This window comes from Panicum hallii, chromosome 7, assembly GCF_002211085.1.
Source record: "Panicum hallii strain FIL2 chromosome 7, PHallii_v3.1, whole genome shotgun sequence".
Lineage (NCBI taxonomy): Eukaryota > Viridiplantae > Streptophyta > Magnoliopsida > Poales > Poaceae > Panicum > Panicum hallii.
In genome coordinates, this window is record NC_038048.1 from 30,617,785 (window position 1) to 30,642,437 (window position 24,653).

The following is a 24,653-nucleotide window of genomic DNA, read 5'->3' on the forward strand; positions in this document are numbered from 1 at the left end:
GGCTTGTAGTACGAGCATAGTGTCATATCGACTATGGCTTGTAGTACGAGCATAGTGTCATATAGAGATAAGAGACTAGACTAGCCGAAAACGTGGCACAGGGATTGAGATTTAAATTCTGACCGGTCCGTCCCATACTTTACCAGAAACGCGATCCGCAGGATTCGAACTCTGATTGCCGGCCTCGCACCCACGTGGGCTAACCAGCCCGCTGAGCCCCGCTCCCGAGCATGGTGTACCAATCAATCGAATCAAATCTTTCATCTATGTCTTCTCCGGTTCCCCTGACCTCTCCAGTTGCGGACCATGAGGTCCTCCATGGAGGAGATGCAGCATTCCGTCATGGTTGTGTACGAAGCAGAAGTAACTTAGGCTGATGATTTTTACCTGACAACGACCAAGACAGCCGGCAATGATATTTATGTACGACTTACATCAATTTTTTGGAAGATCTTTGTAAATTGATTGAGGAACGATGGTGTGAAGACAATTGGTTACACATTGGGATCGAAGATCATTTTATTTCATTTTTTTTTAAGGAAACACCATTTTTTTCCCATGCGTGCAATGTTGTTGGTAGTAGTAACCGTTGGGGGAATGGCCTATGAAACTAGTCTATGCCTGGCCCATAGAGATGATGAAATGGCTCAAAATGTAGACAGGCTAAAAGAGTGCAGGTATTTCATTAACTATAAAAAAAGAGTATAATCAGAATGGAATTTGTATCCTGATATCCTGGTTATAAAAGCATTAACAGTATAACCAGGATCTCAAGATAAAAATTTATAAAAACAGATCAGATCATAGCATACATATTGAGCGTTTGCAGATGAGTAAGTTATGGTCGGAGCAGATGCGTAGACGACGACGAACCGCCGCAACAGTTGATGACAAAGACTACCAGCTTGTGTAGCGTGAGAGTTGTCTGGAAGACGCGTCATGGTAAAAATCTTAGCAGTCGTGTGGAGCGCTTACCAAAAAGCTTATTTGCTCTTTTCCGGTGTAGGATCTCAAAGATGAAGGGTTCCGAAAATCTGCTTCCCATCCTTGCAAGGCAAGGAGCTGAATTTCGACGGACCATTTACCTAGGCCAGATCCAGAACCTGAGCCCAAGCCCAAGCCTGCAAGGCGTGGAGTGGCGTGCGCGTGTGGTGTTTTTCTTATAGTTTGGAGGAGTGGAGACAACCTTGGTCATCTCGCCTCTCCACTAGCAAAATGGGACTAAAGTTTGCAACACTTTCTTATGTATAGGGGTGGATCTATAGGGGCTAGGGGGATCAAACCCCCCTATCTCCCCAAAATCAATGGATATGCCCCTGAGTCTCCCTCCATTTTTAGGAACAAAGAATGAAGAATGAGGGGAGGAAGAAGAAGAGAAGGAAGATGAGCCCCCTGTTCACTTAGCTGCTGGACTCTCCACTCCTTATGCACACATGGACCTTTGAGATTTATTAGAATTTCTAAATTTCTTTATGGATCAAACCCAAAATTCCATCCAGATTTCAAATGCCATTTAGAATTTTGCTTATTTCTCACCATTGATTGATATACTGGTGTTTCAACGGAGGCTGTTAAGCTGAACTTCCGCGTAGAGCTTCAAAGCTACACTTATCCACAACTTGATAATGGATCGTACCTTGAATTGCAAGTTTTGTACGAACAAGTTTCTCTTGAAGTCCTGCTATGGCGGCTAGTAGCCTACCTCACAGGTGGAATATATACGTTGTACTCCGTGATCTCTTCATGAGCTTGCTAGAGATCACACGTCTCATAGACTGTGATGTTTTGCAGGTAGATTCGAATAGGTACGCCCTATCAAGAATACTCTGTATAGAACAGTATCTATACTTATTGTCAATCGAGATACACTAAGGCACATAATTAACCTACCTTAGAGCTTTTGAGACTGCTTATTAATCTCCTAGCTTTTGAGATTGCTTATTAATCTCCTATTATAGTTTGGAATATGAAAATCACCATGAGGACCACATACATCTCAATGCAGTATTACAAACCGAAGTATAACTTAATTGGTTGAAGTCCTTATGCTGGAGATGGTTATTTTTTCACTGAACCAACTGTTAACGTTGCTCCCGTGCTTTGCAATTTCTAAAGTGCCATAAGGAGTGTTCCCATGACACGTGGGACCAGCCTCTACTCGTTACCAGTCTGTTAAGTGTTTTCCCAGCCATAGTTTGACAATGGTATATTCGCAATCTTCTCAAAATTTTATCATCACAGACCAAAATTCGTAGTTTTCAAAAAAATACAAACCAAAATTCGTGGGTTCAACTTGCACACTTCACGCAACAATTAGCGCTGTACCAATTCGGAACCATCAGGTAAAGTGGTATTCAGAACCAGAAAATTCAGATTTAAGCCACTCCCTACTTGGCTTTGTAGCAATCTGCTTTTAACCCTTCTGGAACTACTCTGACGGTCAAGATTGAGGTCTGAACACCACGCCAGGGCTCTGAACACTTTTGTATAATAATTGCACCAACAATTACACTCAATTAACAGGGGTAAAAAACACTTGGGGAGCAAAAGAACACGGCCAAAATTCCTAATTTCTTAACCTATCGAAAACCTGCTTTAACAAGGTTCCATTAGCCTGCAGAAAGACATCTCAGCTCACATACAACTGGACTCATACAGACATTTACTCAGCAAGTGGAAGTGCTTTGGTAATGTCTCTCTCAGACACAGCACCATAGAAACATATCCTCGTGTTCCCTTCTCGGACCTTTGGATCTAGGTAGCCCTTGTATAAGTCCCAGAACTCCTTGCTGCATGGTAATCAACGCAAATAGATTAGGATGTGACATTGTACGAATTTCTGGGAGCTAAATTCTGCTGACAAAATTAGTACCTGACTTGTGGTAGCGTAAACAAGTTAAAGGACTTTGCATCTTTCTGCATGTCAAGGACCACTAGTTTCAAGCGTGACAAGGACAAAGCTTCTATGTCAATTAGCTTCTTGATCCTGCACAGAGAACGAACTATAAGAGACAACAGATGGCAGAACTACTATGAGAAGCATACCATAATTGTTGCTAGTGGAAATATATCAAGTTACACCGCATATGTCAGAACAGAATTACATCAACATTACAACATACACCTAAACACTTTAGAATCTAGTTACTCTCTAGAACTTAAAAGTTAAAGCATACCATATCCCTTTGACATAGACAGAAGTGATAGTTACCAAATATTGATGGAATACAGTGATTTTCTTAGTATAATGACTGGCAGCTGTCCAGATGGTTTCAGGGGGGGAAGATCAGATCCAGTGATTGATAAGAAAGGCATCTTGTAGACACGGACAACTTATCAAACTTGAACAGAAATGCTTAATACCCATGTTTTTCAGTTTTTCTGTAACAAAATGGGTGATTATGTTACCAAGATTGGAGCAATAGATAATCAGCATAAAGTTTAGTTATTTGCTCATAAGCAAAAGCTTAGTAGAATGGAAGGTATGCAAATGCAAATAAAAATTATATGCATGAACCTTAAAAGGCTTTCTTCTCAATGCAATTATAGTAAGCAGTAAGCTTCTTTGGAAGAATCTCTAACAAATCAATGAAAACTGAAAACATGGTCATCAAGCTCAAAGTAACTGAAGTACTGAACAGTAACCTTCTACAAACATAACAGGATAAAGCAAAAGACAGAATGTGCAAACTGGAATGGCAATCTCATGGCAACTAGTGGCATAGAAAGCAAAACCAGTAATCCCATTTTTTTTTGGTGGACAATACCCCATACTCTAATCCATAATTTATAAGCATTTTGAAGGGTTTGATAACGCAAGCTTCTATTCCAGATCCAACTATAGCTGTGGCCCTAGACAAAACAAGCAATAGGTCAATCCTAGCTTATCAAAGAGCTGTCATCACTAGGATATTGCATAGGCAAGCCAGAGATAAGACTTGCTGTCACTGTCAGCCTTTCAACCAGAACCAAATGTCATGTAAGAGTGACTTATGCAGTGCTACTGTGTAGAGGTGTGCAGGCAGAAGGATAGGTATAGGTGGACGAGAGAATTTACAGTCAGGCTTCAGGAGTGCCAGATTATGGTAGATGTTTCAAAGGGCTATCTTAAAGATAGAAAAGGTGAAACAGGCAACAGGTTTTGACATCAAAAATTGCAAAGCTATTTTAAGAAAAGGAAAGCAAATATTAACACGTATGCAACCGAATAAAGTAGGTTGCCTTTATTGTGAGAAGATAAATAAACATCAATTACTACCATTTCGAACTTTGGAGCTACGACACAAAATTGGTCTTGGTTACACAAGCTAAATAAGCTCAATTGATGTGGATCAAATACAATGACAAAAAGTCAGATAGATAAAAACTGAAAAAGTCAAGATTGCTTGCCTGCTTGGTGTACCACAGGCAATATTTACTCGAGCATTAAGCATTGCCACCTGCATGCCAATTTTAGAATTGAGAAAAGTAAAGACAGAACAGTAGGAAGTAAAACAATACTATTACTGGTTATGTAAGCAAACAGTCTGATATTATCATTTACATTTGCATTTGCATTTTTTTTTCAAATACAGCAAAATTTGTTATTCCCAGAACTCTCACATAGACAAAGCACACTTGCACTGTTACAAGCGAAATGTCAAATCTAAAGAAATTCACTGTAATGAAAGAAAATTGTTTGATATATCACTTACGACTGGATTTTGTTTTGTGCTTAACAGAGTGATAGTCAGTGCTCAGTCAACAAACAGGGCAGTTTTGTTAAAACAATGTTTTTTTTATCAATACAGAGTTCTGAAGTTTGGTTGAAGCTCTTTATAATGGCCAAAGCACTTAAAGCAACCAACCTAGTAATCTACACAAAAAGGACATCTGTACTGCAAGATAGCTAAAGTGGTAAAATTAACAATTCTGAAATCAAATTGCTTCTACAGAATATTCACAGCAACTCTGGACAATGCACGAATAGATTTAACATGGAGTGCAGATATAGTACGCGACATGAACTTTCCAATTTCCATTGCTGAGAAAATACATACCTGCTCCTCCACTTTCAAGTGTTTAGCAAAGAGCTTTACCGGGCGGCATTCTTTGGTGAACATTTTTAAGCCCCTACAAACCAAAAGCAGATGTTGATTCTCTAGAAGAATTATAAAAAAAATGCAGCGCACATTGCTGTTCTAGTACTAGGAGCGACTGGTACCTCAGAAGCTCCAAGGATCGCAGAGCAGCCGAGCTGATAACCAGGAGAGCAGGGCTGCCCACGCCGATCTCGCCCTCCACAACCTGCCCCTCGCAGAGCTCCTCCTTCCACGACCTGCCGAATGCTCCCTTCACATGGTCACCGAAGCTCTCCACGTCCTGGGCGCGTCCCTCCGCAAGCGGGACCATGCACCTTTCTGCAGAGGACCAGAACAGAACAGGCCTTCAGGTTTCGTTCCTCAAATTTACGTATCGAATTGGATTATATTCAATTGAATTCAGCACGAGGATGAACAACCTGAGTAGGAGTCGAGCTCGAGGGGGGAGAGCCGCATCTTGCCGGCGCGCTCGAAGCTGCGGAGGAGGAACTCGAGCTGCCGCGCCGGCGGCATCGCGGCAGACAAAAGGACCCCTCCCCCTGCGGCCCCACCTCCGGCGGCGGCCTGGTCCGGCTCGGCTGGTTGCTTGGCGGGCGGGCCGGTTGGCTGCGGCTTCTTCTCCTTATGCGTCGTGTGCTTATGCTTTTCCTTCTTCTTCTTCCCGGACGTCGATTTGGGACCCGAGGGTTTCTTCGCGAGGGTTTTGGATGGCCCGTCCGGCTTCTTGCGCTTGCGGCCGGCGGCCGCGGCGGTCGGCTCCGTCGCCGGCGCCATTTTGGGGTCGGGTTTGGGCGTTTGGTAGGTTAGGGTTTTAGCTCCGTCCGGTGCTTGCTCGGGCCGGATTGTCTGCAGGGCAGGCTTTTGTTTCGGGGAATTAGGCCTGCGGAGGAAAGGCACGGCCCGAATTTTGCACGGTATTTCAGCCCAAAACAAAAAAGTATTAAGCTTGTACAAAATTAGCAACTACACGGGACTTTTGTCAATATCGACGTCTGTTGGCCCAATCTCTTTCGGATATGTGCATGTATTGTATATAAGCATATGTACTCTTTATGTTCAGTGATTAGACATGGACCGCTACGAGTGAGGAGGATCACCCCCCGACTAACGGCATGTTTGGTTATCATGACTAAACTTTAACCCTACCGCATTTAATATTTAGACACCAGTTAAAAATATTAAATATAGGCTAATTATAAAATTTATTGCATAAATGGAGGCTAATTCGCGAGACGAATCCATCAAATCTAATTAGTCTATAATTTGACAATATTGTACTACAGTAACCATACGCTAATGATGGATTAATTAGGCTTAATAAATTCATCTCGTGAATTAATCTTTATTTAATGCAATTGATTCTACAATTAGCTCATGTTTAGTTTTTCTAATGGCATCCAAATGTTCGATGTGATCCGGACTAAAAATTAGTTCCAAGATCCAAACAGCTTTCTAAACTTTAATCATTATCACATCAAATGTTTGGGCACTAATTAGAAGTATTAAATATAAACTAATTACAAAACTAAATACACAGATACCTAATTAGTATATATACAGTCCATGATTTGATACCTAATTATACGTACAGTCCATGATTTGACCATGTTATGCTACAGTAAACATGTGTTAATGAGAGATTAATTAGATTTAATAGATTCATCTTGTGAGTTACTCTCCATTTATGCAATTAATTTTATAATTAATATATATTTAATATTTTTAATTGGTGTCTAAATATTCGATGTAATGGGATTAAAGTTTAGTCAGCGAATCCGAGCTAACCCTGAGTTCATGTGCCAGCACAAGGACTGAATGATACCCGAACCTGACCACTTCGCTTCACTTCACGCGGGATCCTTGAGGAGGACACTCCTGCAATAATAAGAAAGAAATTTCTACCTCTACTAAGAAAATATACATCTTACGCGTGTCTTGAAGGGCACTGGTAGAATACTTGGAATAGTTCTTTAAGGCTAAAAATCATTTCTGTTGCAAGATCAGAGAGGCCTTTGTACGCATAGGGGCCACTCATAAAGTGTAGGTTGTGCATGCGCAGATACTAACTAGGGCTCGGCTCACGTAGGGATGGCAACGGGTGAACTATCCTTGCCTCTAGATATCCATATCCGCGACCTAAAAACTATACCCGAACCCATACCCGTTACCCGCAACGGATAGCAAACCGTATCCATATCCGTTACCCGCGGGTAACGGATATCCGCGGATATATCCGTTTATCCAATAACAAGACTTCAGATATCCGTTACCCGCGGATATATCCGTTTGTCCAGTAACAAGACTTCAGAATTATTCAAAGGATAAATTAGCATACAGATTTTCAGTTGCATAAAAAATACATAAATGTCCAGCAGAATTAAATCTAAATTGTTCAAATAATAAAATTACAAACACAAAAATTCACTTGACCAAATAAATATCTCATCCAGAATCAGCACCCAACACACAAGATTCTTCTTTGATGTCCTCTTCGTTATCTTCAAGGCAAGACCAAAAACTGTTGAATCTTCCATTATCAATAGATTCATCACCTAAAATGAAATTATATTGACATTATTATCTACATACTTCAAATATAACATATTAGCAAAGCAATAAAAAGCTTGTTTATCTTGAAGAGTCTGACGAAGCCAACTTTGGCTACACATCAAAGCTTCCAACATTTTAGGAGTAAGACGACTGCGATGATCACTTAAAAGCCTCCCACTTGTACTAAAAGCAGATTCAGATGCAACAGTGGTGATTGGAATAGCTAAAATATCTCTAGCAATTAGCCTCAAAGTTGGATAACGAGTTCCCTCTAGCTTCCACCAACCAAGAATGTCAAAGTTATCATTGTCATAATTAGGAAGAGTTTCTTCTTCCAAATATCGATCCAGCTCATTCTTACTTCTAACAAAGGTATTAGTCTTCTTATTTGCAGCAAGTGTCTTAAAAATGGACAGCACTGCAGCTGCACTAACAGTAGAAGATCCACCAGAAGAGGAAGTTGTAAACTCTGGTTCTTTCACTTGGTAATGCTTCATCAATTCAGTTAGCAATTTATGGGCATCTGAGACATGTTGTTCAGCTACTTCTTCACCAAACAAAGCAATATAACAAGCATGCAACATTGTCATCTTAAGGCGTGGATCCAGAATCACAGCAATAGCCATAAGCCCATGGATGTCAGTCCAATACTTATCAAACTTTGCTATCATAGCAGCTGACATTTTTCTAATAATTTCATTCTCATCATGACCCCAATTATTCATTTTGAGTTTAACTTCACACACTTTAGGAAAGAAAAGATTAGCAGTCACATATTTTGTTCCAGAAAACAGCATGGTTAACTCATAGAATATTTCCAATTTCTCACAAACAATAGTTGCAAAAGTCCAATCATGATGAGTTGGGCACATATAGTTTCTATCAAGGTCACCCAAACGTTCAAAAACTTTCCTATAACGGATAACAACACTAAGCATGATAAAAGTTGAGTTCCATCTAGTTTTGCAATCTAGATTCAGCATCTTATCCAATCTAACATTTTCATCCATGGCTGTTTTCTCAAATTTTTCGTACCTCTTTGGTGTAGCAATCCAATAAGCAACACTATCTCGAATAACTGCAATAGAATCTGCAATAATTTGTATACCATCTCTCACAATTAGATTAAGAATGTGAGCACAACACCTCATGTGCAGCACCCTTCCTCTTAATAACATATGATTTGCACCAAATCTTGTCTCCATTAGACCAGCCATACTATCATTGGTGGTGCAATTGTCAAGGGTCACCGTTGAGATCCTACGGTCGATATCCCAACTTTGCAAACATTTGTGCAATGCATCACATATAACTTCTGCTGTATGAGGACATGGAATATAAATAAACCTGTACAACCAGTAGAAAAACAGTTAGTGAACACAACAAAAACAACCAATTAAAAAACATTCATAACACTTATGTAAGAAAGTGCACTATGCTAAAGGAATCACCTCAATATGCAGCTTTTAAGTGTCCATGAATCATCAATGAAATGTCCTGTAACGGCCATATAGCCCCTTTTTTGATTATCAGCAGTCCAAAGATCAGTTGTAACAGCAACACGACAATCGGTCTTTTGCAAAAATATTCTTGCTTTCCTTTTCTCCCCCTCATAAAAACTCATGATATCCCTTCTAATAGTATTCCTGGTTCCCAACTTAAACAAAGGTTGCAATGCACTAACAAACTTACGAAATCCATGGTGATCAACAATGGACAATGGATACTCATGCAGTATAATCATAAAATAAAGTGCTCTTCTAGCTACATCTTGATTGAATACATAATTTTCTACGGCCACTTGCCCCTTCTCTGATGTAGCAAACCTCAAATTAGTTTGTACTTTTACTCCTTTCTTCTTTTGATTATAAACACAAGATTTCAAATGTGCATGTAGATGTGATGTACCATTTTTTGTGATCCCCGAAAGTTTCTTCTTGCAATGTTTGCATTTAGCCTTCGATACTCCATCAACTTCTACGGGTTCAAAATCACTCCACACATTAGATCTGAGCTTCCTCTTCGAGCCTGAAGAGGCAGGTACATCCCCTTGCTCCTCTTGCTCTGATGAGGACTCCACATCTATGGTACGACGGTCGTTATCGTCAACAAGGGCAAGAGGACCGGTGGCAGAGCCTTGTTGAGTGCTATGAGTAGGGGTATCCATCACACCTGTATTAATTGAAGAAACTTTTAACAATCAAAATTTTAACGATCGAAGCTAACAGTACGAATTGCTTTAAATGATCAAATTTCTACTGATACGAAAGTAACAAAATCGGCACATGTCCATCATAAAATTATATCCTTAATTGCAACATGTAACTAAATAGGCATAAAAACTTGTTTTCCTAGTGAGAATTTATATTTCCATGCAAGAAAGATCGCAGGTGAACTTCGGTTTGGATGAACAAGAATCACTTTTGTCTCTGAAACAGCATGCAACAACAGTATGTACCTTCTCAGGCGGGGCCGGCCTGCAGCCTGGCGCGGGCGCGGGGGGGGGGGGGGGTTGGAGGCGCGGAGGCCTGCAGCCTGGGGTGGGGGGGGGCCTGCAGCCTGGCGCGCGCAGGTGGAGGCGCAGAGGCGGGGGCGCGGGGCCTAGCACCGTCCCGGGGGGGGGGGGCGCTGGAGGCTGGAGCGCACCGTCGGCGGGGGCGGGGGCGGGGGGGGGGGGGGGCTGGCGTGGCGCCGCCGGGGGGCCGGCTGCTGGCGTGGCGCGGGGGCGGGGCCTAGGCGCCTAGCGCGCGCCGGGGGGGGGGGCGGGTGGGCGGCCGGCCTGGCGTGCCCGCAGGGGTGGCCGGCGGAGCTGGAGCTGGATCTGCCCGCGGCCGGCCTGGGGGCGCAGGGCGGGCGCCCGGGGGGAGGGGAGCGCTGGCGCTGGAGCGGGCGGTCGGGTCGGGTGGGGCGGCGGCGGCTGGGAGCCTGGGCTGGAGTGGGGGTGGGAGTGTGGGGGAGTAAGGGTTAGGGTTTTCGTTATATATATGGTTTTGATGTGGACCCACATGTCAGATGCGGATTTCGGGTTTCGGGTATGGATAGTAATTTTTATTACCCGTTTTAAAAATATCCGTGGATATTATTTGCTACCCGTATCCGTACCCGCGGGTATAAAATGGTACCCAAATCCATACCCAACGGTTTTTTACCCGCGGGTACGCGGATAATTCGTGTCCATTGCCATCCTTAGGCTCACGCCAGGCCAACAACAAACGCTGGATTTCTTTCGAATAACCATATTGGTCGATGCATCGAGCCTCATGTTCTAAAGATATACATATAATATGTTCCACATTTCATGGTTATGTTTGAACGATTGTTAAATAAATTATTTTAAATTATATTTTCTCCACAAATACTATAGAGTAGGATGAGGGAAAATGTTAAATGTACCCGGGCTGGCCAGCTGGGCTGTTCCATTCTGTGGAAAGTTTAGGACGCCTGTTGCCTGATGATAAATAAATAGGAGACCCTTGGTTTCCTTCCCCCGTTCACCTCCCTCCCGTGCACTCTCTCATCCCTCTCTTCTCTCTCTGTCGTGGCCTTCTTTCTTGGCGAGCGACGGCTGGGCGAGCGACGTCGCCCTTCGCCGGCGACGAGCACCCACCAGGCAGGCCTCTTCCCTTTCCGCGGTGCGAAATCGGGCACCGCAGACCCTAATGTAAGTTACCTGTACTCGGATCTGACCCAATTACGTGCATACATGTGCATTATACCCGCGAACTTCGATTCTTTTGCAAGAAATTATCGGGTGTGCATATGTGCACCCATTTCCTATATATGCTGGATCCGCCCCTTGTTTGGTTTTCTGGATCGAATTCTGTCTCCAGGGTTTAATTGCGGTTTTACCTCAGTGGCTCAGTGGTAGCTCAAGGCTGCAGTTTTATTCCCCTGCTCAACTGCTGGATTTGGTGGCTTGATTTGGGTTTATCTTGTTCAATTTGGATGGATTTACTTCCAGTTGAGTTGAAGGATTGCATGACTGAGCCCGGAATTTCTCATTGGAGTTGCATTCTCAAATCTGCGAGTATCGATCCTGGTCTCCTGGATCAGATCAATCTTCTTGTGCTTAATTTATTTGCTTGGACATGGATTTTCTTCATAAATTATGCCTCGTACATTTTGAATTTCGCATCTTCTTTGCTCATTTCGAAGTTCAAGTTGGAATCTGCAACTAGATTAGGTGCAATTAATTGCAGGTACTAGGATCCTGTATCTTGAATATTTCATTGAGGCAGAGTACTCAAGTTCAGTTCACTGAAGTTGGAGATCCCATTTTAGAACTAAAATTCATCCCAGTGAAACTCTAACTTGGCATGCAAATTTAATGCTCTGGTAAAATTAAAATCTTTGCTGCATCAATAAGATCTTGAAACTGCTTGATCTGTGAAGTTAACTCATTTCAGTTTTCTTGTCCATTGTGAATATCTTGGGTTTAAAAGTAAATTCATTTTTTTAATTGGGTGAGTAAGATCCTTGCATTTAATAGATCGAAGTTATGATCTTGTAGCTTCACGAATCACGATTAGAATTGCATTGAAAAATTGTTAATATCAATTGGGGAAAATAAACTGCAACATGGCACTATAGATTCACTATTATAATCGATCTGGATTGTTACTGTTGTCTGAAATCTCATCACTCGCTTTCAATGCAAATTTACTGAAGATCTGGGCCTGCAAAAATTTACCACTTTAAGTTCTTGAGGGAATGAGGGGGCTCCGGATAACTTTTTGATTCAGAATCCAAGATTATTGTGAAGATGATACTTAATTGTGCAATTTTGCAGAAACACATTTGAACTATCTGATCAAGATATACATTATTTCACAAATATTTAATTATGCATGGAAGGCTAGTATCCACGTTGCTTTTGCACATATTCCTTAGAGACATCACTTTCAAAATTGCTAATCCAGCAACTAACTAGCAATTCTCTTAGCTGGTGGTGGGGCCTGATAAGTGTCTCTGCTGATTGGTCGCCATCATGGTTGGTGCTTGGGAGTCAGCAATGCTCTCCAGTCTGATCCGTATCGTGTTGCATGGAGGCATCACATCATCTTGGTCGTTTTCAGGATATATTGCCTGACCCTTGCAAATTGTTTTGCAGAAAAGTTCCTTGAACTTTATAGGAAATTACTCGTTGCACGCTGAGAGATTTTTCTGGCATTATTTGGGGGTTAGAATCCTTACAATTCAAAAGTTTTTTTTTAAATGATCTGAGTGGGTGGAAAGAGATGGATTCTAATCACCGGCACAGAAAAGATGTAGAACGTATTAGCAATACAATCTGATTGATTCCAGCTTGCATAGTTTTAATCAGGATATGCTGTTTTAGCAAAGCCAACCAATCCACCAGATTTTAGACACTTGATTCTTGCACTCTGCAATAAATTGTGAACTCTGCTAATTTTGAAAATTGCTCTGCCATTGGATTTATGATGCTATTTATTGTTTGCCGTTGCAAGTCAATCATATCCTTTTTTTATGTGTTAAGTTGGTTGTGTACTGATTGAATTCAATTTGGTTCCACAGCTTTCACCAGGAGGAGATCAGGCCACGGTGGCAACATGATGATGGGGACTCAACGATGTTCTTCCAGAGTTCTATCACTTCCGCGAGACGAGAGTGGTGATGAGGAGCTCTCGGTGCTTCCCCGGCATACCAAGGTTATTGTCACTGGGAACAACCGAACAAAGTCTGTCTTGGTTGGCCTACAAGGCGTTGTCAAGAAGGTTGTTGGCCTTGGAGGCTGGCATTGGTTGGTGAGTCTTCCTTCCAATTATGTGGGCATTTCACTGAAACTTTGCTTAGTTGCTTGTTTGGCGATATTGTAAGTTAGTAACGGGTGCCTAATAAGTGACAATAATAATGACCTCTGTTTTCAGAACATAGATGGTCTACTCAAATAATTTTATACTGTTTCAAGTTTTGTTTTTTGGTTTAGAAATACCATCATGGTCATGGCACGAGTCTTCCTTCCCACTATTAATCATTCCACTAAAACGTTGCTTAGTTGCTGATTTGTCAATATTGTAAATTTGTAATGGGTGCCTAACAAGTGAAAAAAACCACATTGACCTCACTTTTCCGAAAGTAGATATTCTAGTTAAGCAATTTCATACAGGTTTAAGTGTTTTTTTTGTTTTAGAAATATCATCATGTTATCTAACCAAGTCTCAATGGTTTATGCTTGCTTTTTAGAAAGCCAGATATACCACAAAGTTTTCTGATTTTTATGAGCTTAGAACTCAAAGCAGACAAGATATGTGCAGCTTTTGTGGAACATGTCATCAGAGTGTGGTATTTTGTTCCAATTCCTGATATATTCTTGCCAAATCAGGTTCTAAACAATGGTGTAGAGGTGAAGTTGCAGAGGAATGCTTTGAGTGTCTTGGAAGCACCAACAGGCAACGAACATGACGATGATATCGATGGCAACAATTCATTCTGCAGCAGCTCCGACATGGGCGAGAAAGACATGGATTATTGTAAGACCACACAACAGCAATTGCATTTTTGCAGTTGCTTCAAACTGCCAATAGTTCAATGAGCTTGATTTTCTTCTGCTCTTTTTCTGCAAGTAGCATGCATAGAAGACCACAAGCCAACAAAGGCAAGAGTTCGGCATACAAAGCCATGGTCCTCCTGCGCAAAGTTGAGCAACCGAGCCAATTTTCATTCGACTTCGAAGCTGAGAGCGGTAATCACTATCATGGTTTGAAAACAGTAGTAGTAGATTAGTACAATTTGATAGATAAAGTAGTGCCATCTAGTTCCAGAGCTATTGTAAGTTTGTAACCTGGGATCACGTGGCATGGCCCATGGTTTGGTAGAATTTGTTGTTTCATTAGGCAGTTTTGTGGACTCACCCATTTTGTCATGCATGCCTGCTTTGTTCTAGCCAAGGCCAAGTTTGTGCGAGTGACATATCATTCTGAACCATCTGCTAATGCCCTAATTTATTATGTGTTTTTTTATCGCATCATATTGCACTGAACCAAATGTATTGCAACTCTATTTGTTTGCAGAAAGTAAATCTGACAAAGCTCGGAACACCCACACTGTGGAGATACTGGAAGCACTTCAATCTTGTGAGTAGCCTGGCTGCTCCATTCGCGCTGAACCAACTAGCCTTGTTTTAGACTTTTGCATGCTGTAGTTTCCACCTAATGCTGAAAACCTTTGCAGGTAAGCATGAACCCGAATCCATCAAAGGAGGAGCTCGTCCATGGGGTACAGCAACATTTCCAGTCACAGGTACTGCAACCAACTAATGCTTGCCACCATATAGGATAGAACATATCTACAATTCCCTTGGGACGACAACGAAAATAGATCATCTAATCTTTGCATGTGCCCTCCCAATGCTAAATATCAGCAGCAATTGGACGAGTTGCAAGTCATCCTGGACTTCATTCACACAACAAAGCGGTTGAAGAGCCTGTGCAACAGCTCCTAGCCTTGTCAGCTTGTCATCTGCTGCACAGATCCATGCTTCTCATCTCCCCCTCGATGGTACAGATCTCCAGAACATATGCATGTGCTTGATCAGTGCCTCAGTGGTCACTAAAAAAAGTCTTAGGATAGCCTGAACACAAAGAATTATAGGTGAACTTAATCTATAATTCTTTTTTCTTACTTGTACTGATGATGGATTATGCAAAACCCTTGTTGGTGGCATAGTGTCAGACTGGCAGATCTCAATTATTGGAGAGATCTCAATTATTGGAGAGAGAACACTAGACTGGCAGACCTAGCCCTAGCAAGTGGCATGGTCAACAGATTGCATGCTCTTTTTATCTTTACTCCCATCCGCTAGTAGTGTTATATAATAAGTATATAAAATGTGGTCTTTCATCTCTTTCGACGCCGGGACTCTTTTGCCTCAAAAAAGTTAGCAGGAGCAATGAGGAGCCTGCCCTAGATTTCCGTGCAGGCAAGAAAAGACCTGTCCACCGTGGACCACACTGAAATGCAATGAATCGTGCTGCCTAGATAGAGCTAGCAAGGCAGGGGCTTGTTTGGCTTGTACTGAAATTGAGGAACTAAGGCCATATGAAAATTTATTGAATTCTAGTAAAAAATAAAGAACAAGGCGGACAAACTTTGGCCAAGTTTGGCTCTGAATTTGAGCTGAAGTGTTTGTAAATTTTTGGCATATTAGAAGCTAAAGCGTTACTTCAAATCACTAGACGAGGCAAGACGAGGCAGTGGAATAGAATTTTGGTAGTCCAATTGTAAACATATTAAGCCTCTGTTTGAATCCGGTAGGGCTAAATTTTAGTCATATCACTTAATTAGGAGTATTAAATGTAGACTAATGATAAAACTAATTATATAACCCCTAGGCTCTTTCTTCCCTGCCTCAGTCACCGCGCCGCTTCCTCCGTCGTCGTTGTGCTCCCCACGCCACTCCCTCCCCGCTCTGCTCTCCCGCGCACCGCTCCTGCTCGGACCTCGCGCCGCTTCCAGTCGAGTGGGCTGCTCCCGCTGGGGGGCCTGGCTACGAAACAGAAGAATCATTTTAAATCCCATCGACGTAAGCGCCGCTCCCGCTAGGGGGGGGGGTGGGGGGCGCTGTTCCCGATCTGCCGATCAAGCACGCACTGCCACCCGACGTGTGGGCCTGGGCGCTGTGTCAGGCCACCCGCCTGCTGCTCCCAGCCCCGCGCCGCCCGCCCCGCTCCTCCGTCGGATGGCCATGCTACTCCCAGTGCCTTGCTGCCTTGCTGATAGCCGGCCGTGCCGCTCCTCCAACGGCAGCCCGCCCGCTGCTTTCGGCGTCGCGAGGAGGGGATGGATAGCATGATGGATGGGCTCGAGCGTGTTGAATTCCATCTCACTGATTCATCTGCATCCAAACAGTCACTTTTATAACTCAATTCCAATACAGGTCGAATTTAGTATTGATCTCAATTCAATGCCAAACTTTTCAATATCGACATCCAAACGCACCCTAAATAATATTAAAGCAATATTAGGAAAGAGAAATACATGCAAAGTGGAGTGGTTGGCAGTGAGTGCCAGCTCTTCGTGAGGCAGGTGGGGACGGGCGGGTACCCTTATCGACAGGGAACTCCAACAATACGGTGGAGCAGGGGCACTGGACCTAGTCAGCCTGCTGCTTCCTATTGTTGATTTATTGCCGCCATGTGGTTCACGGTGAGCCCGGAGCACGGAGGCGGAGAGCAGGGGACAAAAAAGATGGCGTGCTCATGCGGGTGGCGTGTGTTCGGCAGTGTGCAGGAGCCAGGCGGGACAACAGGAGATGAGGTAGGTGATGTGGGCCCGCTGTCTCCACAATAAAAGAGGTCCCCGCTCAAAACAAATACTTTCTCCTCTCTAATCTAACTCTCGCTTTATAAGAAATCAAATAATTTAAGTTTAATCAAATTTATAAAAAACTATTAATATTTCTATCTTCAAATAAATTTAGCATAAAAAATTTATAATTATTTTGTAATAAAATACTAATACTATTTTATATAAATTTGATCAAAGTTGAAATTATTTAACTCCTCAAAGAGTGAGAGTTGTATTCTTTTATGGTAAAACACCACTGCCTGCCGGCTGCATTTGTGTTCGTTCGTCTGTTTTAATTTTATACTACTCCAAGTGTCATTTTTTTTAAAAAAAATCTTGGGAACTCCTGATTTCCAGAGGTGGCTAAAAAGTAAAATAGTCATCATGTTAGGGCGATCACGATTGATCATTGACATTGTGCGAAGTTCGTTTCATCTATCCTGCTTCCATTACTCGTTGCCTAGGTGGATGAACAAGGTTGGCAGCAGCAAAGTGACTCTTGCTGCACGCAAGAAGCCAGCATGTGTGAACCAGACACAAGCCTCGTACTATGGACCTTGGTTAATTAGAGGATTGCAACTGTTTTATTCATACAATTCCAATGTGTTAGCAGTCAGGACCAATGTTTCCTGTGGAACAATGATACCAGTACGTTTCGTGCAAGGTCAATTGTTTTGCCGTTCCGAGACGTGCGAGTGGCCACCATAGTGTCCATTCATAAGGCCGCCTCCATCGGGCGACGATATCGTCGACCTGGTCTGATGTGGCAGAGAGAGTATGCAAAATCTGATGCGCTAGCTCTTGTTTGGTCGCTAGCGCATAGCACGTTTGGCCAAAGCCGCTAGACTGTGTGTTTGCCAGAGCTATAGGTATCGAGGATATCTAAGAGAAAATTTTCCGTTGTTTATTGTCTCTGAGCTCTACGTTGGTCAGCGACGTCGTCAAGCTTATTGGAGGCGGCCTAATCAGATACAGATGGGTGCCCGTATTCCCAACTCTTAAGAGTCTTTCATATTTAGAAATTATGAATATTTTTTTAAGAACAGACTGTAACATTCATTTTGTTCGTTTAAAAGGCAATCCACATATATAGCTTTTCAAACTTTTCAAAAAAAAGCTGGTTTTACCATTAGTAACTAGTTTTTGAAAACCAAATGCAATCGTGAGTGCAGGACGATAGAAAAAGAAAATGCTACATAATAATGGGCCCTAGCCTCCTCGTACCGGTGGTATGGACTTGTATGCGTCATGCGTGCCATTAGAGTTGAGGGTTTTGGTTTATTGGTGTTTCAATTGAAGAGGTTTCTAGATAAAGGAAAGCGTCGAAATAAAAACTGACATGAATTCAAACAAATTAAAACGAAAACGAAAAAATGAAAAAAAAAGGTCGGTTGGTGACGCTTTGGTTTTTTTTGGGTTCGTTCGGTTCTTTTTCTCACCCCTAGCCAGAATGGTGCCAATTAGATGCACACATTGTATTGTACCTCTTTTGTTTGAAGATAATTACTTTGCTAGATCCCTGCAAATTAACGCATAGACAACTATACGTATCCAATAGTTAATACTAACTTTGCTCGTAGCGACACACGGGCATATTTGCTTAGTACATGTTAAATGAAAAGTGAAAAAGGTCATCTCTAGAACGATCCGAATTAAAAGAACATGACAAATTGTGTTTTGATTTTATGCTGTATTTACTATAGGTCAATATAACAAATTATTGGCTAGTGTAAGAATTCATGTTAAATCCTCTTTCTCCTTATCTCCTTCTTCGCCTCCTCAATGCGAATATGAGGTTATTTCAAGCACCAAGTGGCAGGTTAATGTAAGAATTAATATGTAAAAGCCACTTAAATAGTATAAAAAAGGTGTCGTAATTGAACGCCAACAACGAACATATGCATCCTACGATTGATTGATCACAGCGACACATATTGAAATTGAGGGGGGGAAGAAGAAGTCAAGGGTAAAAAAGACTTTTTGTATTAATATGGAGCACCACATCAACACACTTGATCAAAAAGCAAAATTAAGTGACTAGATTGACCAATCTGAAAGTTAAGAGACAAACTTGATTGTTAGGGTAAAATTGAGAGACTAAGATGCCTATTTTACCATTAACTTTCAATAGACTAAAGAGAAAGAGATAACTTCATCAGTTTGTCATCTCTATGGTTTCTTATTTACTTGGTTACTACTTAATTGGTAACTAGTGTGGAAAAGAGTCAAGAATACCAAGGATCCAAAAGAAAGATTCTTCTTTTCCAACTTATTCATTCAGTTCATTTCAAATAAGACATATCTTAGTTCAAGCCAATAAATAGAGCTAGGGTTATTGTTGGTTTCGAAAATAGCCGGCAGCTATACCAACTCGAAGTGTGTATCGCGCGTCATGATCGGAGGTGGCCTAGCACACAATAACTCAAGATTTATACTGGTTCAGGCAATCGTGCCCTACGTCCAATCGGGGATCAGTCGGTTGTATTGCTTGAGTCTAGGTGCTCGTGAGAATCTGGGGAGTTACAAGCTTGCGAGTGGATGACGTGGTATGATCGAGATCTGTAGAGGTGCATTTCCTAAGCGGATGACCCTCCCTTTTATAGTCCAAAAGGGGGTCTCCGTTATAGGGGAACCAAAGGTAGAAAGAGTGAGGTAGAAATAGAGAGTGTTTCTTGCTTCGCCAGTCGGAGTCGCCAGCTCTGTCAGTCGGGACCGCCAACTCTGTCAGTCGGGGCCTTCCGATGACCACCGTTCAAGTCCTGCGTCGTGGGGTGGCCGTCTTATCTTGTCCCTGTGCGTCATGCTCCGTTGGTTGGAGGGCAAGCGTGTGATGATAAGTACGGTACGGTAGTCATGCTCCATCTCCGGTGCTACGCCCCATCACTCCATTGTGATGGAGGCGTGTCCGCCGTGTCGTGATGACGTTGCGTCTCGTCCCTTCACGAGGACGGGCAGGTAGAATAGTGTCCCCCCACTGTGGCAACAGAGGAGACTGTAACCCCCGTGGAGGGAGTGGTTGGCTTGTACTGCAAGTGGACTTCGGTGTGTCCGTCCTTATCCTCAGCACCTAGCCCCGGGGACGGTCAGTGTGCGAGGCCCGGCCGGCTCCCGACCTCATCAGTTGGGGAAAATGACACGTGCCTGGCGGAGTTCGGATGGCGTCTTAGGTCAGGACCATAGTACGGACCTAGACCTTGGTCGTCCCCTCGGTCGGGGATGTGGGCCGAGGTTCCAGCTGACCGGCTGGCCGGTCAGGACCGTGGGCTCGACGGCCTGGAGAAAGTCACGGTCCAGAAGGGCGCCCATTTGATGCATGCGTGGTCTTAGGCCATCCAGAGTGCCAGCAGAAAGTGGGCCCGCTGGGACCCCAGGTCCCTGGACCTGTCAGAGGCCCCCGAGCAGCTTTGCGATTTGTTTAATCGCAAAGGCGCTATTCTCACCGCGCCATGTTTTAGCTCTGCGTGAGTAGTCGCATCATGTTGTCCAAGTCACAGGGAGGCACAACGTGCGACGGGTTACCCTTTACGACCATGGGTCAATCGAGGGTTGCTCTTGCCTGTCCGTGAAATGAAGACGCTGCAGCGACAGCGGCTGTCTGCTTTCGAGGCCTGCCCGAGGCGGCATGGGTATTCTGTCGGCGGTAGATGGACTACTCGCCGTCGTCCCCTACCAAGGCATCCTTGAGGGAGGGGTTGCATGAAGAAGACTTGCAAGAAAGATGTTCCTCCCAGTCTTCCCGTACTTGGAGCAGCCCTCCCAAGGTTACCAGCATTACCACCCTGGTAGTGGTAACTGGTTTTTCGTACTTTGTAACAGCCGTGGGCTGACTGTACTTTGTAATACCTATTCGCCAGGAATAAAGCATGTTTATCCTGGGGTGTATTGTATTTGCCGCGCCCGTCCGTGAGTCTGGTCGGGGGCTGGAATTTTGTCATCTTTTTCGAGTGGAAATGCGGTGCCCCGACTCACCGCACCTTTGCTACGAAGGAGGGCAATCAGGTCGATGACGTGGTGTGCGTATATGCGTGGAGGTGGCCCCTATCTGTGGTCTCCATGATCGGAGGGGTTGAACCGGCATCACTTGCCTTGATGGCTCGAGTGACGGGCTCGATGAGCTCCTAACGGGTGTGCCCGAGCATAATTTCGCATGTTCGACTGGAATCCGGGTCCATCGTTTGTGACGGGGTCAGCATAGCCCGCAGGTGGCATTCCACTGCTCCGCGACCTGCCTCCTGGCAGATGCCTGAGTTGTCCAACTGACTCAGGTGGTCTGCTGGCCTCTCCTCGATAGAGATTCTGTGGGCATGGCTCGAGGTTCGGATCGTACGAGAAGGTTGAGATGACACGAATTGCTGCCTGAGCAGGTCGGGCGAGGGCCGCTGGGGCTCATCTGCATTTTCTCCCTTGGCTCAATTTGATGCGAGGCGGCCTCGAGTCCTCCATGGACCAGCCTTCGAACTCGGTCGGTCGGGTTCCCGAATCGGGATCCATTAGCACACTTTTAGGTTGGGGGGGGGGGAGCGTGCAACGATAAGTACGGTACGGTAGTCATGCTCTGTCCCTGGCACTACGCCCCGTCACTTTCTTGTGGTGGAGGCGTGTCCACCATGTCATGATGATGTTGCGTCCTGTCCCTTCGTGAGGATGGGCAGGTGGAATAGTATCCCCCCACTGTGGCAACAGAGGGGACTGTAACCCCCGTGGAGGGAGTGGTTGGCCTGTACGGCAAGTTAGCACCTAGCCCCGGGGACGGTCAGTGTGCGTGGCCCGGTCAGCCCCCGACCTTGTTAGTCAGGGAAAGTGACACGTGCATGGCGGAGTTCGGTTGACGTCTTAGGTCGGGACCATAGTACGGACCTAGGCCTTGGTCGTCCCCTCGGTCGGGGACGCGGGCAGAGGCTCCAGCTGACCGGCCGGCCGGTTGGCACTGTGGGCTGGAGGTCTGGAGAAAGTCACGGCCCAAGAGGGCGCCCGTTTGATCCACGCGTGGTCGTAGACCATCCAGAGTGCCAACAGGAAGTGAGCCCGCTGGGGACCCTAGGTCCCTGGACCCCTCAGTTATAGTTAAAGCAGCCAATAGAAAACTGAAATAACTAGTCATAGTAAGCAGAAGAGGCTAAACTCCATTTATTTATTTACTACACTACGTATATTGGTAAAGCACTTATCTAAGGTCCCGTTTGTTTCAGCTTATGGCCGATTTTGAAAACTCGATTTTAGGAAATCCAAAAATCAGATGACCCCAGAATCGAGAATCCACCTGATTTTGATTCTCGATTCTAGATTCTGAGAGTCATTTGACTTTTGGATTTCTCAAAATCGAGCCTTCAAAATCAACTATAAGCTGAAACAAACGGGGCCTAAGTTATGAAAAATTCAAGAGTTGAATTTGAAATATATAAAGGATAAAGTCATTTTTACCTCCATTAACTTTGGGACGAGTCCATGTTTCTATTGATGGCCATTGAATCCCACTTTGTCCGTCAACTTCTCGGAATAAATAGAGCTTTGCACCATGTTCCATACATATTTTATTTAAACTAATAAAGTTCCACAAGTGTTGGATGAGTTATGATTGCAGGAGTACGTGGCATAAATTTCAGGCAAAATGGGTGAAAACCCGGGCTGACGGGCCTCCCTTAGGCCGGCTGGCCTGGCACCTCCACGATTGACCACGCCATTGATCTAGGGCGAAGGAAACACACTCAAACTAATCCTGAGCCGTGCACTTAAAGATGGTTTGATCCAATGACCCAAAAGGCACTCACCATGGATTAAAGGGCCCAACTGCATGCAAGACTCGGGCAAACATCTGAAAACCGCCTCCTTGGATGACATGCAAGCGTTGATCATGAAGTCGGTGCAATGGAGAGACGAGAGGTGCTAGAGTCAGGTTGACTAGCCTTGACCAGGTCGGCCGGCCTCCAATTGCTTTGCTTCGGACAAACGCCACCTCCACTGACACCAGAAGCGCATCAAGACCATCCAGGAGAAGGGCGGTGCCATGCGGCCACCATCCCATGCTGGCTGGCCTGGATGAGGCCGACCGACTTAGGATTCACACAACTGTCACAACCGTTTTACCGACGTCCTCCTCAGCTCCTCCACACAATAAATAGAGGGGCATCACAGCTTGTAAAGACACACCAAGGAGTTTGGTTTAGTAGTCTGGGAGTTAGAGTCGAGTCGAGCTTGTCTCGGAATTCCGGAGTCATCATCGGAAGTCTGGTATAGCTCTTGTATCTTTCCCTTTGACATTTTATCAATATAATTTATCTTCTTTACTTTTCGAGTCATCCTTTACTTTCCATATTTATTTATCTTTCCAAGTTATCCAGCTTGTGTGCTGAAGTCCTTTCCTCTAACTTAGGCTTTGTTATCTTTCTTATTTATCAGGATCTTACCTCGCGGGTTTTCTCGCCCAGACTAGGGGGCTCAAGTTAGTTTCCTAGGTTGAGGAGGATTTCTCTTGTTAGCCACAAGAGAAATCCTAATATCGAGTGCAGACGTGGTGTCTGGCTTAGTGTTAGATAGAAAGTGTGTTCCACCCCACAGAACAGTGTGGTAGGTGGCAAGTGGTGACAGCCCAGTCCGTCCCTCGTAGTCCACCAGGTTCGGGTGTTTTAATAGCAGTAGTTGCTGTTTGCCGTTGGACTCCCCTCCCACCCCTTTCTGCAGTCCTTCCTCTCTCTGGCAGCCGAAGTAAGCTCTTGGTTCCTGATAACAAGTTAGAAGCAACGTTTAATCTAGTGAGGCTAGCTTGTTAGTTTAGAAGTGTTTTATGAGTCTTTCTCGATCGTTGTCCTCACAGCTGCTTATCACTCTAAGGTTTAGAGTCTCCAGACGGTCAATACTTGCCCATTATCTTACCTTATCATATCCGGCTTACCCCCACTAAGTTAGTTGGTTGATAACTCTGGTAAAGTTTATCATTCGCTTCTTTGATACTCTTTAAACCATAGTGCTTCCTCGAGGAAATTTATGATACCCTGGAATACTCCAAGGTGAAGTGCTACAACGATGATTCTGTGCGCTTACGGAATACATATTCTATTAGGCATAAGAAACACCAACAAGCATTTCTGATGTCGTTGCTGGGAAAGCTATTGGCTAAAGATATCGTTGAATACTTTGATAAAATTTACTGATTTATCGCTGCTAATTTTAGCGGGCTTACCATTGCTCACTTTGTCTTTTTGATATATGCAGAGCAGTGTATGACCGGTTTCGATCTACCATATAACTTCAACCCGAATCTAGAAAAAATTGGGAGAATTATCCGACGAAGAGTCATCCCACCTCAAAAGAAACTTTCCTTAGGCCAAGGTTTGACAACACCAGCTTCATCACCCATGGCTCAGAAGACACTCCGTCAGTTCTCAGCCCCGTCCAGCAGCCATATCCCTACTAGACTGAACACCGACCAAGGCAATGAAGGCTTTGAGTTGAAGACTGGGCTTGTCAACATGGTCCAAGCAAGTCCCTTTTGTGGTAAGGCATCGGAGGATGCCAACGCTCATCTTCAGAACTTCCTGGAAGTGAGCAGCACAATCAACCAAAAAGTCACTACAATGGATAACATTCATCTTCATCTATTTCCATTCTCTCTGCTTGGGAAAGCAAAGATATGGTTCTACACCAATAAGGATGCATTCACCACATGGGATGCATGTTCTAATGCATTCCTGGCCAAGTACTTTCCGGTGGGCAAAACCA

General features: G+C 44.0%; 2 protein-coding genes across 3 annotated transcripts; one reads left to right on the forward strand and one right to left on the reverse strand.

Moving 5' to 3' along the window:
• Positions 1-2,328: 2,328 nt before the first annotated feature.
• On the reverse strand, positions 2,329-5,925 carry LOC112898751. The gene is made up of 6 exons (XM_025967031.1): positions 5,501-5,925; positions 5,204-5,399; positions 5,040-5,112; positions 4,390-4,439; positions 2,873-2,986; positions 2,329-2,789 (listed from the first exon to the last, which is right to left on the reverse strand). The coding sequence occupies exons 1-6, from the start codon at positions 5,853-5,855 to the stop codon at positions 2,663-2,665; spliced, it is 915 nt and encodes a 304-aa protein (XP_025822816.1). The 5' UTR covers positions 5,856-5,925; the 3' UTR covers positions 2,329-2,662.
• A 5,206-nt stretch (positions 5,926-11,131) lies between these two features.
• Positions 11,132-15,314, forward strand: LOC112900241. Of its 2 annotated transcripts, none has more exons than XM_025969027.1 (7): positions 11,132-11,292; positions 13,167-13,396; positions 13,975-14,122; positions 14,219-14,334; positions 14,663-14,725; positions 14,823-14,891; positions 15,013-15,314. In XM_025969027.1, exons 2-7 carry the CDS (start codon positions 13,202-13,204, stop codon positions 15,091-15,093), a joined length of 672 nt encoding a protein of 223 aa, XP_025824812.1. In that variant the 5' UTR covers positions 11,132-11,292; positions 13,167-13,201; the 3' UTR covers positions 15,094-15,314. The 2 variants fall into 2 exon arrangements, with proteins under 2 accessions (XP_025824812.1, XP_025824813.1); XM_025969028.1 differs by having other exon boundaries at positions 15,016-15,314.
• The last annotated feature ends 9,339 nt before the right edge of the window (positions 15,315-24,653 follow it).